Source organism: Coturnix japonica, chromosome 8 (genome assembly GCF_054131305.1).
Source record: "Coturnix japonica strain WE chromosome 8, WE-NBRP24, whole genome shotgun sequence".
Classification (NCBI taxonomy): domain Eukaryota; kingdom Metazoa; phylum Chordata; class Aves; order Galliformes; family Phasianidae; genus Coturnix; species Coturnix japonica.
In genome coordinates, this window is record NC_140670.1 from 20,548,865 (window position 1) to 20,567,242 (window position 18,378).

Below are 18,378 nucleotides of genomic sequence, written 5' to 3' on the forward strand. Positions count from 1 at the left end.
AATGAACAGTTTGGAGCTTAAGAAACTGCCTGTAAAAGGATGGTTAAGATAAAAAATGCCTTGACCCCTCCACAACTGATCATTAAAGCATGTTAGCATCTCTAAGTTCTGGAGAGACCGTCTAATTCCTGTTGCAAGATCAAAACAGTCTGTAGTAGCAGAAGGACATGGAACTACAAAGCCTAAGCACATAAACCACTAACAGGAAGACAACTTTTTCTTCATAGTTCCAGAAGTTATCCCTACCCCCACCTACACACATTTTAATTGCAGAAAAACAACCTCTAATCCAGACTAACACAGTCAGAAAAAGAATATATTTCTCAGAAATAAATATTCAGAGGATGATGATCTTACAGTTTGCATAATTTAACTTGCTGTAAAACTAAGTCACTATAAATTAACACCTTTCTAATGTCCACCTTAAACAGAATGCCAGTAACTACTGAAAAAAATATCGAGAATTATGCTTCAGTAACTTCCAGTGTGCAGAAGAAACTTAACTACAACTCCTTCTACGATTCCTGAACATGTATAAAGATAGTTCTATAACTTTTTTCCCCAGACTGCTTCATAAGGCTTTGAGCAATGAAAAAGTAGTGTGGAATTTACTGCTTTTGACATTAAGCACTGTTTCTGTGAGATAAGTCATCTTGTTAGATCACTTATTAATGGAATGCATAACACAAAACTCTACATATAATTCATGGGGGGAAAAAATCAATAAGAAGAACAAAGAAACAGAATTTAAAGCAACTCTAAATAACTTTGTACAAACATAACTATACTGTGGGAATTTAGATACTGGACATGAGTTATTCAGTGTACTTGGTATGACCTACAGCAAGATGACATCAATGACATCATTTGATATGACCTGCAACAATTGACTATTAAAAGAAGAAATTAGTAAATCTTCTAAAAAATGATGAAAAGAAACTGTAATGTACAAATTATTGAAATTTAACATTCAAATATAGGCAGTATATCCAGAAACTCAGAATACCAGGTGAAGTAATTCTGTATGTGAACACACTTGGACTCAGAAGGTACGGCTGAACAGAATAACCAATTTAAACAACTCTGTTCTACTCCTAACCTCAGCAAAGAGTAGAAAAATCTTTATTTGGGAAATTTGCTTTCAGACTAACATTGCTATGCAATTGTTATTAAAGCTTCACTAACGACACTTTAAGACAATATACCACTAATGTGATTTTTGATTGTGCAGCAAAAGTAACAACACCTCGTATATGTACTCCAATGATGAACCCTGCACTTCTATTTATTCATCATAGTGTTGTATTTTATACAGGTGTTAAGGTTTACAAACGCAACAGCAGGAAGTAAAAAGAAATCTACTTATTCATTCGTAGGGTAAAAGAAAAAGAACAAAAAAGAACACAGCAACTAAGCCTCAAGGAACAGACTATTTTGTTATGCTTGGCATGTCTTTAACAAACCACATCAAGAGGCTATACCTGTAGCCCTGAAGTAAGAATTACAAATAGTTTACCTCAAATTGTGAGCTTACCTGAAACATTTCTTCTTTTGTTGGCATTTAACAGGCAGATTACTTGTGGAAACCTGGGGGAACTATAACATGGATGGAATAGATTCTTCTTCCTCCCTCCTCCTCTTTTTGCTCAGTTGTGGAATTTTGAACATGTGTGTAGACACAACTCTCATGACAATTTTATCATTTAGACATTACTTGTACATTTAGGTCTCCAAAAAATGTGTACGATTCCTCATGTACAAAATGTAGTGCCTATTCTAAATTGATATTGCTTAAGGCTATGTAAGATTATCTAGGCTTCTCTAGGTAAGGAATATAATCTCATTACAATAAAATTCAAATGTCAGCTACAAAAGCAGGACAGAAATGAGGAAAAACTACTCTGAGCAAACATGAAAATCCATCTTCTAAAAATATTTCATCATCCATTTGATTATGAATGTGGATATGACAGGACATAAAAAAAAGGAAGGGCAGAGTGATATATTACCTTATCTCGCTCTTTCCAACTAATCTCTGTTCACAGTGAAAACTTGCATTCCCTGGTCTCCACAATCTCCAAATATTCAAGTTTAGAAATTTTTAATTCTTTGCATGAGGTCAGATAGATTTATAGAATTTCAACATATTCTGCTTCTACTGGTTTCAAAAAGTGATGCTAAATATTTTGAGGGACCTCTTACATGGAAAAATGAAGAACCTATTTTACCCTTATTTATTTCACCACAAACACAATGTTATAGACACACTGCTTTCTATTTCATCTTATTTTATTCCTATGCGTATTTAGTAAATACATTTTCACAGGTACATTTTAACACTGTATTTCTCCCCCACTCTGGATCTCCCTTCTCAGGGAGTTAAAGAGAGCAAGGAGGTCACCTTTGGTCTCCTTTTCTCTAACTAGACAACTCAAGTACCCTGAGGCTCTCCTCACTGGACACGCCTTCCAGGCCTTTCACCAGCTTTGCTGCCCTCCTCCAAATGCATTCAAGTACCTGAACTTGAATTTTTATGTTGTAGAGTCCAGAACTACACACAATATTCAAGGTGAGGCTGCACTAACACTAAATATAGCAGGAGAACCACCTCTTTTGATCAGCTGGCTATGCTGTGTTTTATGCATCTCAAAATTCAGTTTGCCCTCTTGGCTGTCAGAGCACACTGCTAGATCATGTTGAACCTGCTGCTGTCAACCAGCACTCCCACATCCCTCTCCAATGAGTTGCTCTCCAGACACTCATCTTCCAGTCTATCTGTGTCCAGAAATTTACATATTAGACTTACAGGATATAGAAAGCATAAAGAACAGATTTGTTGCTTCAACATATGGCATTATTCACATCATCACAGTATGCTACTTTATATTTGCTTTCATTAAGGTTCATGAGTTAAAGAACAGTTATTTCAACTTTAAGCCTTCTATGAAAAGTGGAACAATGAGAAAATGAGTTTATGTTCATCCACTAGGTGGTGTGTTCCCCACATTCATGCATCAAATCTTTTGCTTCTACTCTCCACACTGTATAAGAAGTTGTTTTCACCTTCTGGGAGAAATGCAAGATGATAAATGCAATAAATAATGTAAATTCACAAGTATAGAATATCTGATGACCACTAAAAAGTGACTGCTCTCAGTGAAAGCAACCTCACAATCTAAATTTCCCCACTGCCAGGAAAGATCTTGCCTCAGTTTCTTGTGAGAGGCATCAAGGGAGGTATTAATCAAAAACCAAGAAATGGTTTTAAACCCTAAGAAGAATGGCTTATGAATTATAGGAACTGCTACATTATAGAAGCTGAATCACTGGCATGCATTTCAAGAAAGATCCAAAATGGAAAAGACACACTAAAACAAATAAACAACAGCAACCAACTTTCTTCACAGTTCCTAAAGCAGCTTGCAAGTCAAAGACCATAACTGACTTGTAACAAATACTCAGGCCACGATGGCAAGACTGTATTATACTATAAGCTTGGAGGGAAGAAAAAAAAAAAAAAAAATGCAGCACAAAGAAAGAGAATTTACATTAAAATCCAGATCTGTAGAACTGGTTTTATAAGGAGTACATCTACACATAATCCAAAGTAGTAAGGTGTATACAGTGTATGCATTACTGGGACAGTCACTGTGGAAATAACACATGCTTTAAAGAGCAACACAAAGAAAAGATGCCCTAAGAAAAGCCACACCTATGATATGAGGTCCTGAATATGTTCTTTTCAGTAAAGGGGCTCTATGTTTGAGAAAAATTTGAAGGTGACAATCATACAAATGGCTTCAAAGATGCATTCTAATTATACCAGAATGCTTTCCAAGACAAAGGCATAGCTAGACTCAAAAGTAATAAAACAAATATTGAGAAGGTGAAGATAACACTTTTAAAATCTTCAGGCTAAGACAGAAAACAGTTTCTGACAGCGCTAAAATTTTATACTGTAAGTAAAATATATTCAAAAAGGCTTCCATCAGTTGCAATCCAAATTCATTTGGCTTGCTGCATACCATTTTATGACTAGGTAGCACTACGGGAAGTGAAACCAGAGAACAGTTATCTACTCTGGTTTGAAAAATCTGTAAATCAGAAGATCAGGAGAGGAAGCAAAAAATTCCAGACCTACACAGAGTGTTAAAGAGGCTCTGTTGTATCAATACTTGGCAAGGCTCAAGAACTAAGCTTCTACCAGAGCTTGTACATGCAGAAAAACAATGCAGAATAAAAGCTAACAAAAGAGCTTTTGATTAACAACTGCATAAGCATTTGGGATTATGAACAATGTCAATTTACATATTGTACTGAGATTTCAATGTGTTCAGAAATTTAGATACTCAGCAAAAGAAAGCCTGTAATAGAATTAGTACTTCTTGTAAAATATTTTTGGAATTACAGGAAAAGAATAAGACAACTTCTGTTTTGACACTGTGATCTGACCCTTATTTTACCATGCACCATTTTTTTCTTCTTTATTGAGATTGTTAGAAAATATATAGATTTTTTTGCCCTGTTAAAGTTCATATCATTTAAAGGTTCCATAAGTGAAGGCTCTGGTATCTTATAAATTGCAATTTCTACAAACAAATTCAAGCTGCTACTTAAAACTGACACTAGAAGAAAACAATAATTATTTAATAATAATAATAATAATAAATATTTAATAATTTAATAATTACCAGTATATATTAATATATTATTTTTTTCAATATGCTAACTCACTCTGGAGTGTGTTTTATGCAAAAGGAATGTGTATAGTAATATCCTTCAGCAACAAAACAAGAGGGAAACGGACAAATTATTATTTTCAGTACTTTCTTATCAAACTCTTCTGCATAAACAAATTGTTTACTATAAGATGCTTTATTTCATAGTAGCTTTTTATTCATTGGGCATTTTGAGTGCACAGACAGTCTTCAGAATGTGCTGGGAGCATTAACCAGAAGACATTTGCAGTTTATCCCTTCTAAATGTAGTTGCTACTCAGTTTCTCCTGAAAAGTTCTTCCACAAAAAAATTCTTCGGAAAACTGAACAACAAAATGCAGCCACAGACCAGATTCACCCCAAGCAATCCATTCATATTTGCAATTTGCACGGATTCCAAGTTTCCAGTTGCCTTTTTATTAGCCTAACAACTAAGTGAACACTTTCAAGTCTTAACTTGTTCTTTGGCAAGTGTCAGGTGGTCAGTTTACATTGCAAAACACAAATAAGATGTTGCAGACACAATCATCTAAAAAGCAGTGCTACAACTTACATAGAAGTGAACCAATCAAAATCTATGTGCACTTACATAGCATGACTATTTTACTACTTTTTATTATGCTTTGCTTTCTTGTGATATACTCTAGATAAGTCTGAATTAAGGAAATCTTACCAAGAACATTACTAATCTCACTGCTTTTTAGCTTGTCTGTAATGGTTCAGAAATACACTTTTTCCTCCATAAATTTTCTAAACTTTACCCACGCATCTTTTTGCATTCTGTCTTTACAGGAATTTCCACAGTTGCACAACAAAGAACTGTTTCCTCATGTTTACTTTAACTCCACCTGTGTGTACTTCATTGTTGCCAAGTACTTTTTTCAGTTATGAGTGCTGGCAAGTAATCACTATATGGCTGGTGCTAAGAAAGACTTTGTAGATTTCAAGCCTAACTTCTCCCCCGTGGCATCCTCCTCAGACTTCAGAATATCACTGCAAGCAATTGCTTCCTTTATGAAGGCTGCTTTACCATCTGGACATAGAAATCTATTTTACAGCTAATTTTGTTAACAGAGTCAATAGTCTATTCTACTAACACTGATTTAAGTAAAAGTTTTGACAGTTTTCCATGAAGAACCACAGTGTTAGAACCTCCTGAAGGTCCCTACACACAAAAATGGATTAGAAAAATCATGCAGTTTTTCATTTTTCTGCTACAGCTTTCTTTGAAAAATTTTTATATCTTCTTGATCTGCTGACTTGAAGACTTGGCAACATTCCTATCTTTTATAGACTTCAATGATGTTGCTCAATTTATTAATTTATTACACTTCCGCACACTTTTATTTTTGGCACACACCTTTAACCTACTAGAGTTTGCAGTCCTTTAATTATTTGAAAAATACTTTGTTAAGCATTGTTATATACCTTTTGCCTTGCTTCTAATCACTTCCCTGGGTAGCTATATACAAGCCTCTTCTGGGGTCCTTTTCAGGTCTTCTTTAAGCAGAAGCTTAAAATTTACTTAAGAAACCTTCTAGAAGCTCACAGCAGTCTCATAATACTTGCAAACTTGTTGTTTTAATGGCTGTTCTGGTTTTCCATATAGCTATGCAGAACAGTTGATTGCTGCCCACAGATTAAATTTTTAGTATCTATGACAGCAGTGAATTTGAAAAGCAATACTGTCAATCCAAGGCTACATATATGAATTTTACATAAATATGAATTTTTCAACTTTACTGCAAGACAATTGTAAGAGGCTGTTACTCTAATTACTGTAGTAAAGACAGTCATCTTTAGCCACTGTCAGTGACTGTTGTAAACATCCATTTTGCTGAAAGAAGTCACACAAAGAATAACATACACACTAGCTGACAGTTTTAAAACATGCCTGCGTCCATGAAATTTCTCTTATCCCTACAGACTGATGATAGAAATTAGGAACATGTTTCTTACACTTCCATTTTCAGCCTCCTAAAATCACAGCGATTACCAAATGAATAGCCTGAACTGACTACTCTCCTGCAGGACTGTAGAAACATAAGGCAAAGAAAAGTATTGCAATAAAAGTGCTAAAAACCTCAAAGGTTAGCTAGCAAAAGCTATAGAAATTTATCTTTAAAGCCTCTTAATGCAAAATTTTAAACTCTTTTTGAAACTATGATTCAAGTATTGCAATTCTCCTTATGCTTTATCAGCCATTAACCTCCTTACTTGAAAGTTACTTCCCACAGGTAATTCGTTTATCACTTAAGTAAACTAACCCAACTTATTCCCTTGTAGGCAGAGAAGCAAGGAAACCTGGGAAGCACTTACATGCTGAGCAGGCTCATTTTATCTTCCCTTAACTGCTTACATTTAAGATCTTTTTCATTGCATAGCAAATATTACTTGCAGTCACTGAAGTCTTGTTTTGAAAAGTATACTCTTTATCTTATGCATAAGAGAAAATGCTTACTGATAAACTTACTGAGCTGAATAATTCAGTCACACAATCCTCTGTGGGGATATACTTATTCCATGATTTGGAGCTAAAGAATTTAAGGTGAATACTTACAGTTAAGAGCACTGAGGACCAATAAACTTGAACAATCTCTCCAGTTCCTTTACTGAGCCATGAACCAAAGACATCAGGATTCTAACAAAATATTTATTACTGTATAGCAACAGTTGATCCTCCTTTGAAATAAATCTAGGAAAAAATGACACATGCTTCTTTCTATAGCTTTTTGCTTTTTAAGGGAACTAGTCTGCAAAGCTAGTCAGCATCGCTCATCAGGCTTCTAAAATGGTAAACTACCATAGGTACCAATTGCTTTAAGACAAAATGCTAACTTGAGTAATCTTTTTCTCACAGCAACAAAACCCTCAAATAAGCAGATTAGAACAAAACCTTTTATGTGAAAGAATAAATCTCCCCCAGCCTTAAGGAAAACAGATAGCTTTAATAACCCTCACCTATAATAATAATAATGAAGGAAGAGACAAAGTACTACATATTTTCATAAAATAGGTTATCTATATACAGTCATTTCTCTACTAGAGAAATTTTTCTGCATGTAAGACAGAATTCTACTGATGAAAATAAAAGTAAGCCTGAAAAGTTACATTTCAGATTTAGAGACAATAGGTTAAAGAAGCCTGTGAGGAAAGAAATGTGCTAAGTTCGCAAGCTCAACTCCAGAACTAAGCAACAAGCCGTAGGGTTTTTCGGGGACATCAAGTATACATTCTAAGAGATCCTATACCCTTAAAAAGACAAGAAATAAGAAAAAGAGACAAATATCAAAAATCATTCAACCGTTGGTCTCGCTTTCCTTCCTTTGGTTAGCTTTTTGTGTAAAGCAACTAAAAGGTGATATTTATTCAGTATAAAGTTCCTGACTGTTCCTCAATTGGGTCGATGACATAAAAGCAAGAGCAGGAGGATTTCATTTACTATTCTATGGCACAGTGGAGGCACACATAACTAAATAAAAGTAATTTATTTCTGTCACTGAAGGAAAAGACAGCCTTAAATACACTCAGAAAATAGAATGATTTAGACTACAAGAGAAGAAAAGTTACCATTTGCTGATGAGAAGCCTTTTTGCTGTTGGACAGAATGAGCCTCCAAAGGAGCCTATATGAAACCAACGGAAGTAGAACTCAATAAAAAGGACCCTAGCTGTTTCAAAGGACTTATTTCTCCATCATATAAAAACAAAACCAAAAAAACCCTCCAGAAGAACAGGCAAAAAGTCTTCTTTTTCTTCACAGAACAGAAGAAAGAACAGAACAGTAGTAATAATATCATGACATTTAATGCCAGAGAAGCAGCAAAGGCAAAACTTCCTTTATACCTTCCACTGTTTTGATTCAGTGGAAAGAAGACAGCTTTGTAATTTAGAGAAGGACCAACAGCTGAGACCTGAGCATTAGCTCAGTAATGATCAGCTATTGAGAAATACTGCAGTACCAAACCATCAGCTCAGTTTTCTTTAGTAGGACCAATATATACACATACCCTGAGCCTGTCCTTATCTATACCCTGGATCAGTAAATTTAATTTGGCATTTCAACGCATGCATTTATATGCATATAAAATATTCATAGGTACATGGTATATAACAATTCAACTGTCCTGACACATTTCATAGGAATAAAAGTTATGAATTTTAACTATTGAGATTCTTTTAAAATATCTTTAGCTTTTCTATTTGAAATAAGGTTCTTGAGACACTTAAAAGTTTTTGTTGGAATGTTGACTAAACCATCTATAATCCACAGAGAACTTCAAGTCAACAGTTGACACATTCCAACAAAGAGAATGCCAGCATTCAACCTGTACTGTTTCTGACTCCAGTCACCACTGGGATCACTACATGTCTCACACCTGCTGTAGCAGCAAGTCATTGACAGCAAGTCAAGTATCACTTTTTTCCCCCCCCAGTTTAAAATCTAGTCCTACTGCACACTGAGTTTTCAGAACTACTGCATTTTATCAACCCTCTAAATAATGGAAGAAGTTATTAAACAGAATCATTATCCATTATGCTTCAGACATAGAAAAAGGCAGACTTAAAATTCACTGATTTCTTTTACAGAGGTCCAGTAGAACAACTGAAATTGAATAGCTATATTATTAAAAGACTATAAATGCAAGTTCATACATAGCAGACATTAGTCCTTCATCTCACTGAAAGCTCATATCTTAGAAATGTGGGGTTCTGCATCAATGAACCTCTGTATCAGACTCAATGGCAGTTTTGTGATAGTGACAAACAGCTACTTGAAACTGGTTTGAGACAGCCAATGTTTTTAACCTGAGGCAAGTTTCTATTGTAGTGATGAAAATAAAACGATTAATGAAGTCATCAGTATTTAGCTATTCCTGTTGTGCTTCCCACTGGTCAAATTTCACAAGTCCTGTGCTGTAGTGCCCACAGGAAAAAAAAAAAAAAAAAAAGATATGGGACCATTTTCATTAAGAAAAGCTTTTCCTATTTAGAGAAGGGAATAAAGAATCAGTTTACACTGAAGATGAATCATTTGCTAAGCGTATATGTATTCAAGTATGACAACTTTAAAAGAAGCATTTTTTGCAACTCAATCTTTTCATGATTTTTCTAGAGCAGAAAAACCTTACATTCTCTACTACTCTCTACAACAGCACACTACACACTAGTAGAGCATTACATAACTTGAGACTAGCCCTTTATACTCAGACATTTATGTCTAGCTGACTTAGGTCAAGGTCCAGTGACCAAAAAAAAAAAAAAAAGAGGCCAGTATTTGCCATAGCATCTTTCCATTGGTGCAGGCAAATAACAGCTTGATGAGATGATGAGAAAGCTTCTACCAAGCACAACTACATCACATATTTGCATTTGTATTAAAAGTGAAAATGATATTAAATGTAGTGTAAAATAATCCACCTCTTCCTTAGAATTACAGTATGGATCACAGCTCTAAAAATGATCTCCTAGGAAAAGTAGAAACATTTCTCGTTTACCCCGTTCCCCTCTCTTTTTACAGCATTAACCATTGATAACACAGTTTCTAAGGCACAATGGTAATAGCAACAGTATGCAAGGAGACAGCAATGTTACAGGAAAAGATTTAAAGGGAACAGATACCCAGGAGCTCCTAGAGAACAAAGGCACCTGTTCAGCTGTCTTTTTTTATTGTGATAATACACTTTTTTTTTTTTTTTCTTCTTACACCAGCAAGAAGAGGACATGATAAAACAACCCTATTAAATAGTGATTCAAGTGCTTGGCAACACTCTTTTCAAGGCCTCTGGAGCCCCTCAGAGACAGCAATCCATCCTCCATCCCTTTTATTCCTGCCCCACAGGTTCAAACAGCACTAACAAAGTCATCAGATGCAGAGCCTAGCTCCACTTCACCATTGGCCCCTTTCACAACTACTTCCTTCTTAACATTCTCTTCCATAAAGAGCTGGTGTTGGCATCACTTATGGAATAGAGGAGTCTTTGAGAGCTAGCTTTTACTTTCATACTATTAACAGCAACTGAAGTTGATGTTCTCACTTTACAAATAGAATAAAAGTTGGGAAATAAAGCACAAGTCTAAAAGAAACCACATAAAAATAACTGCTTTTCAGTTCTGAGCATTGGGCTTTGGAATAAGCTTTACAGCTATTTAAAATACTCACCAGAAACTGAAATTTTAAACAGTGTTGTTCTAGACACCAGGACAGTAATGTGTTTCATTTTGTCTATTGCCCTGGTGTGATTATGAGTGCCAGCTAAGTTTAGTAACTAATTAGACTAGAGTCACAATTCCATTAGAAGTCTGGATCAGTAATTCATAAAGCAGGAAACAAAACATCTCTTGTTGAGATAACTGCAGCTTTATTTAAAGGACTTAAAAAAGTCAAAAGAGGGAGAAGTCATCTGGTAGCTATACAAACGGCATTGTATGCTTCCATTTTCAAAGCTACAAAATAGGTCACATTTGAATTAAGTTAAATTTCTGGCTGACATAACTATTTTAAATCAGTTGAGCTTTGACACCAGACTAATAGCAATCAAAGATCACCATAAAGACAAATCTGTGGTTCCAATACTAACTCTCTTTATATTGACATTGAATAGATTTACTATAAATACTAGCATGCTTTGTTGACAACAACAGAAAGTAAACAGCCACAGAAATGCTCCAACAAAAAAAACTATGATCATTACCAAGGAAGAAGCACTACCATAAAAGATTTCACACCGCTATAGAAGGTACAGCTTATTGAAGGTGCAGCACCAACAAGTAAAGCTTTGAAACTTCCATGAATACTCAGCATCCCCTGGCTGAGAAGAGGCATGATTCCCAGATATACCTCAATGGAGAAAAACACTAGCTTTTCAGCCTTCTGCACTGCTGTAGATTAGTCAATGGATAACAGCTGAGGCAATAGGTCAGGTGGTGGTCTTCTGCATTGCAAGGTTCCTCAACTTGTTAGATAACGAACTAGGGAAAAGGACAGAAATCAGCATACCCAGTCTTTCCCCCATTTCAGTGCAGGAAAGAGCATGATGATATTGCTTCTCCTTCAGCTGAATACATGCTTTCAGGTACTTTCATCAATCTTTGCAAAGCAAGCAAAAGGGTCAATGTTCAGAGCCACTCCTGACTCAAAGAACCTTCACTGACTGTAATTGTTGTTTGCACTGTGCTTGGTATTAGGAATCACTGGGGGCTTAACAGGCTCATAAGAACTGCCATACAAGAAGATTTAAATAATAAACCTGTATGCAGAAGAGTTTTACCAAAGACAAATATAGTGGCCTTGTATACCAGGCAGAACTAAAATTTCAAGTCACTTTGTATTCCTAGAGTCTTCCCAGATCTCCATTTCACCTTGTCCTGTGTATCTTCAGTGTGTCTACTTGTTATATGTATATCAGAGTTCAGCAACTTCTAGAGACAGAAAAAGGGGGAAAAGCATACAAGTTCTTGAAGAGTAAAAAGCCCTACAAATCTTCAAAGTGTCTGTCTCAGGTCTTACAAGCTTCTTGAGGAGCAAGATACAGAGAACATGTATTTCAGCCAATTTTTAACTGCAGCTTCAGAAGTATAACAAAAACAACAAATTAGAGATATAATCTCCTTTGGGTCACATTTGTAATTGAGAAAAGGAAGTTTCATTTGAATACAAACACTACTCCATTTTCCATAAAGCTGGCTCCCTCCCAGAAGCCCTCTGTCATCAGCTTCCCCATCTCATAACTCAGAAAATCCCAGCTTGGGGATCAAGCCAGATACTGAGCACAAAAAGTTTCAGTACAAATCTGACTTCACTAAAAGTGATGATGATGATCTACAAATGATAGAAGGTTCTTGTGTTGTACAATGAAGAAGTAGACTCGATTATTTTATATATTGAATGATGATAATTCAAATGCTTTAATTTGTAGCATGTTCTAACTAAAACACATGCCAGGAAAAGAAAGGTGTACTAAAAAACCAACACAGATACTGCTAACCAAGCAAGCACTCCTGCAGTATGCAATGAAATGCTTGACTTGGGAGGCTAATGAATTAGTATAAACAATTTAAATCTAATTTAATTTAACAATGTAGAGCATTTATGCATTGCAAAGCAACAGATAGTCATTTGCTTCTTCATTAAATCAAAGATAATATTGCTGATTACCCTTCCATGAATTATTTTACTGAAGAAGATAGCAAACACATATTTAGTCATAAAAGTTCATGGCTAGTCCCCAAACAAGCAAATATAACCAGTGAAGGATACCAGTGAATGTAACAGACCAGCTGTGGTTTAAGGCAAAGTGTTATTCAGTCAAAACAGATTCTCATATTTTAACAGTTGGTGAACAAAAGTTTATACGGAAAATTAATACAAAAATTTAAGTATACCTTTTGATTATACAAAAACACAGCACACTCCTAAAGAAGCACAATTTACCATTCATAATCTTCAAATGTTTTAAGATTTTACTAAAAGAAGGCTGAGCATTTAGCACAGTAAAAATACAGAAGTTAAATATGACTATTACAGACATTTATGAACTTGCCTCAAAAGTGTTACCGGTGATATCAAATTCTGGTGGAACAAAGGCACCTTCTGGATCATCTTTGAAAGGAAAAGAAAATGGCTTGGATTAGAAATTAGTAGTTGTGCTTGTATATAAAGCATACTGACTTGAGTTTGTACCATAAAACTTGTATCACAATCTGATACACAGAAAAAAACAATGTATTCAGCAGCAGTTTGGTTCTCTCACCCCAATCTCCAAAAAATGTTAACAATGTTTCCAACTACTGTAAATAAAATGTTATTTTCAAGCTTTCTGCCAGAAGATACTGTACTTTTTCCTACTATGAAACAAAACAGATAAAACACCCTTAAAGAGATTGATTTAACATGCCTAACCACTTCTGGCATGTCTTCAGTCCTTTATGCTTAGACCAAGTTATCACCTAAGCAGGTGTGAATCCGCTAGGGCTTGTATTTGGTTAACAGGACATTTTCATTTGCTAGCTTCTACTGCAGACCTGGGTTCAAGAAGCAAAAGCAATGCGAAAAGCTGATCGCATCCTTTTCCATGGGCAGATCAAAACTTTGACCTAGTGTTAATTATGGAGGAAGTACATTCCTTACGTAAGTGCTGCCTAGCAGAGAGCTGAGCTACTGCAGGAACCACTGATGACTGAAGAGGAAGGAAGAAAGAAACTTCCTAAGAGAAACCGATATTGCTGATGCATACAAGGATGCATGTAACATCACAGCGTGCTGATAACTTCTCAGCAGGAAGAAAGAAAAAAACCAGCATGCTTGCACATGTCACACACCCATCATAGTTTTAGCTCTAATATAACTTTTCTGTCTGTATTTCAGAAGTGAGATGCAAAACTCATATTGTGAAGACAGTAACCTCAGATGCATGGTGTAAGACTTGTTTGACATGTTTACATATGGCAGATACCTTTGTTCCCTTCTTTCAGGGGAACAGTTTGAAGGCTGTACAAATGTAGAGCTTTTAATAATCGGTAAAGCTCCCTGTATATTTTGAACACTATGTTTAAGGGAGAGATTTGTCTGATCTGAACAGACAAGAAGATATTAGAGCCCTTGGCAGAATATCCTACTGGATGTTTGTCACTTTCCTTAGCACGGAACCTGCACTCTGTAAAAGCAGAGGTGACAGGCTGTTCATTTTCTCTCACTGGCAAGGAACTCCAGAGGTCATCATTTTCTTCTGGAAGAATAAATGCATAAGTAACAGCCATGAGAAACCAAGAAAAGACAGCTTCCAGAAGGGCCATATCTAGCAAACAGTATTTTAACAAAGTAACAACAAGATCTGAGGGAAAGGCTAAGAGAAAGACTCAAGGACACAGTGGAGGGAGGTAGGGGGGGAACAACATACCTTTTTTTTTTTTAAAAAAAAAAAAAAAAAAAAAATTCCCAGAAAAAAACACCAAAAAACAAAAAACTTCCTTAGAAACAAATGCAACATCAAAATATGAGAATAAAATATTCTCATATCACATGCATTATACAGGAATTCCCATAATCACACATCCTAAATACTTGAATAAGGCAAATTCCTGGATCAATTGTTTGCCATCTATTCAATTAGACTAAAACTTTTATGAAGAAATTGATTTTTCTTTCCTAGCTGACAAGCAAAAATATTAGATGAGAGGAGTCTTAAATCCACAGGATTTATCCCCTGCAACAATTCTTTCATACATATTCTCATAAATACAAAGCCAGCTTTTCTCCCAATCCAAACTTCAAGATATGACAAGCTCCTTAAAACAAAGGAAACCGATTCCACTTGACCAAGGACATGTACATATACTGACATACAACCTATGTAGCAGATGGAGATACATTAAATTAACTTGGATAAGTCTTAAGTAATTGGAATGAGCCTTCTAATCAAACTCATACAAGCCTTTATTAATCAGTCAATCTGAGCACATAGTTTCATGCAGATCTACAATCACCCATTCCTAAATAAGTCTTTTTTCCCTTTAATTTAATTAGAAGTCTTCAGAATAGACTAGAATGTTTTATTACAGCCTCTTACCATGAGTTTCCATAGTTTTAAAGCAAATTGCCTGGAAACACAAATACTTACCACTGAGTTGTTCCATGAAGCATACATTGCCATTGGTGTTAAAAGCCAGAGTGTCAGGAGTGATGCAGAGTGTCTGGAAGATTGCAGAATGGGCAATGCTCTTCAGAGAATGGCAACACTCCAGGCAAATTGCCCAAATATCTTGCTCAGTAAGACAGCTATCTCGCAGTGACAAAATATCAGCAAGGGACACATTCTCCTGCCAAGACATGAATTCATAAATTACTCCACATTTCATGACATTACTTTGGGTATCGTAGATTACATTTGACACAAGTGACTACAAGTAATATTTCCAGCAAGTTCTGAGACTTTCCAGGACACTGATTAACACCCCAAGAAACATAAAATGCACTATGCTGCTTTTAACACAATAAGTCTCTAAGAAGCAAAGTTAACCTGAAGAAAGGTATCACAGTGCATTAGCATCAAAAATAGACTTACTATGGGAATTATGTAAGTTACATAAACACTGCATCAAAGTTAAGGAAACAGACCGTTCAGAGGTATAAGCAGAAAGACAAAATTAAAACATTTTGTTTAACCCATGTCTCCCTTAAGCTCTCCCAGGTGGCTTTCAATAAACTCCTTTTAAATTCCCTTCACAGTGAAAATCTCCCTACCAGTGAAAAAGTACCCTCTAAACTGGCCTGTTTTACAAATGATGCTGTTACAAAGTGGTGTAGATCATTTATTAAACCCTCAATAGTAGAACATGCTGTAGGAGAAGTGTTCTTAGACAAAAACAAAGCATTTCAGTTTTCCTAAACTTCCCCACTATTCCCAGTGCTCCTGGGATCAAGACAATTCATGGACTTAGTTTCTAAGTTACTGTCCAAAAAAATTAAATCATCTTCCCTTTACCCTATGATTACAGCAAGGACATTAAGACTAGAGACCATGCTTTCTGAATGATAATAAGCATACTTTGATGCAACCAAAGATGTAACCAAGTATTACATGATGCATAGAAAAGGAAGAATCTCAACGTCAGCAAAACAGAATGCAAAGTGAACTGTAGTGATTTGAACTTTTAAGCATGGACACTTGAAAAACAGAGTTATAACTGACTTTATGTACCTCATGATTGGAAAACATCAAGATTTCTATTACTATTTACCAACGGGGAAATTTTCTTGTATTTCATTCAAAACATCCTTTAAACAAGGACCAATCCTCAGACCCAAATTTATTTTGCTTTTAGACCAAAGCATAATGCTTAATAACTGAGAAAAAAAGAAAAACAAGTAGGAAATAACTCATGTTTATTATTATTTTGCAACTGTAACTTTTACTTTCAATATCATAGCTTTCACCAGACTAGAGATGCATATGGACACAAAAATCTCAGTTTACAGACACTGTAAGAAATAAACATAACCTGTAAAGTTTAGAAGGACCTCCGTATTAATCTGCAGTCACAATCGGGACTTTATAGAATATCTTTTGAGTCAAGCTTGAGTTGAGTTCTTGAGCTGATAATAATCACCAGTAGCAATATCTATGTCTGTATGTTTAAAGCCACAAAACCATCTTTGTACTGGGGAGTAACTGAAAGATGATGATCTCATGCCAGACAAATTTATCTTCTTACCAGGGAAAGGGAAAGTTTTGTTAAAAGAAAGTAAGAAAAAAAATGCTGAATTCACATTTAGTAGCTTCTTTCAGCAATGGACAGACTGGTGAAGATAAAAACAAAGAAAGACAACAAACAGCAACAGAACAGCTACACAGTAAACCTTTCCTTCCAAGGACGCAAAGCTACTTACTTCATGGAAACGGTGCATTTCTCAAATGACCACACTGAACCATCTTAGCTACCAAAGTTGCTACTGCAGCACAGCAACACCCTTTTAGAGAATGAAGCTCTGTATTGTGACATCACTTAGTTTCATTAATCAAAACTATGCAGGAACAAGTTTTCATTGAAGAAAAATAAACAAACAAATCTTTTTCAGAACATAACTCATCATCTTCCAGCAAGCTGAGGCTTCTGACAAGCCATAACTGCAATATTTTGATCTGTGGAAAATCTACAGTAAAACTGCTACTGTTACAGACACCTTTCCTCACTTGTCTCATTGTCAGGAAAAGATACTTGCAAAAGCCATTATTGTTTAATAGCTATGAAAAGTTAATGGGTCAGACAACCATACTTTAGTTCACTTAGGCTCACTTTAGTTCTCAATTTGCTCTTGTATCTTCTTCAAAAGTATAATTCAGTGCAGAAGCATATGTAAAAAAGCAGAGAGAAAACAAAGAGAACCAAATTAAATATGGACAACTTATTAAAATTTTAAAATGAAATATTAAGGAGTTTCAGATAAAGGAAGTCCCAAGCAGGAAAGTCAATTTAAATACACTGTCAGTCTCAGTATTTCCTACTCATCTGCCTAGACACTTTTCTGCTTTGCACACTGAATGCTATAAACACATACACCACAGTCTCCACTCAGTGACTAAGCATCTAGGAGTACTTCAGGTGCCAGCAGGCTGTGAATGCTAAGTCCTGTTATCAAGATAAGGCACACAAATCTCAAAACAATCTGCTCTAGAATCATGAAAAACATGGCAAACATCATTCATTAAATTAATCAGATCTGAAGAAAAAACACACTGTTGCCTCAGTAAGTCCACTGAGTACTCTTCAAAGGAGTCCCTTAAAAAAAAAAAAAAAAGTAAGTTCTCTAGTCACCAGGTGATATGCAATCTTTCTCTCAACAAGAATACTTTAAAACATTTATGTATATGGAGAAACTAAACAGAAGGGGCTGATGGGAATCTACAATCACAGCATGCATTGAACCAGTGAAAGAAATGGGCACAGGCCTTCCTCACACAGAAGAAAGAACTGACCTCCTTCCATCCTGAGCAAACACTTCTAGTGTTTAAGCAAACCTGGTTAGAGGAGGCTATTGCCAGCTACCTTCTATATTCGGCATGGGTCAGTCTGAGAGGGCCCATACTGAGCACTAAGATGAGGAAGAGTATCCATATGAGTGACAAGCACAAACCCTAGGTCAAGAGCAGAAGAGCTGGGTC

At 35.6% G+C, this 18,378-nt stretch overlaps 1 protein-coding gene across 5 annotated transcripts in view; it reads right to left on the reverse strand.

The window, feature by feature from the left end:
• KNDC1 (kinase non-catalytic C-lobe domain containing 1) overlaps window positions 1–18,378 on the reverse strand; it is a 55,761-nt gene that overhangs the window by 36,024 nt on the left and 1,359 nt on the right. For all 5 annotated transcript variants that reach the window (XR_014948907.1, XM_085555209.1, XM_085555208.1 and 2 more), the window contains exons 2-3: window positions 15,337–15,535; window positions 13,261–13,319 (exon numbers count right to left, since the gene is read on the reverse strand). Coding sequence is in view for 4 of the 5 variants with exons in the window: in XM_085555209.1 (XP_085411335.1) it covers window positions 13,261–13,319; window positions 15,337–15,535 (258 nt within the window). In the remaining variant the exon portion in view is untranslated. The remainder of the gene's footprint in view (window positions 1–13,260; window positions 13,320–15,336; window positions 15,536–18,378) is intronic.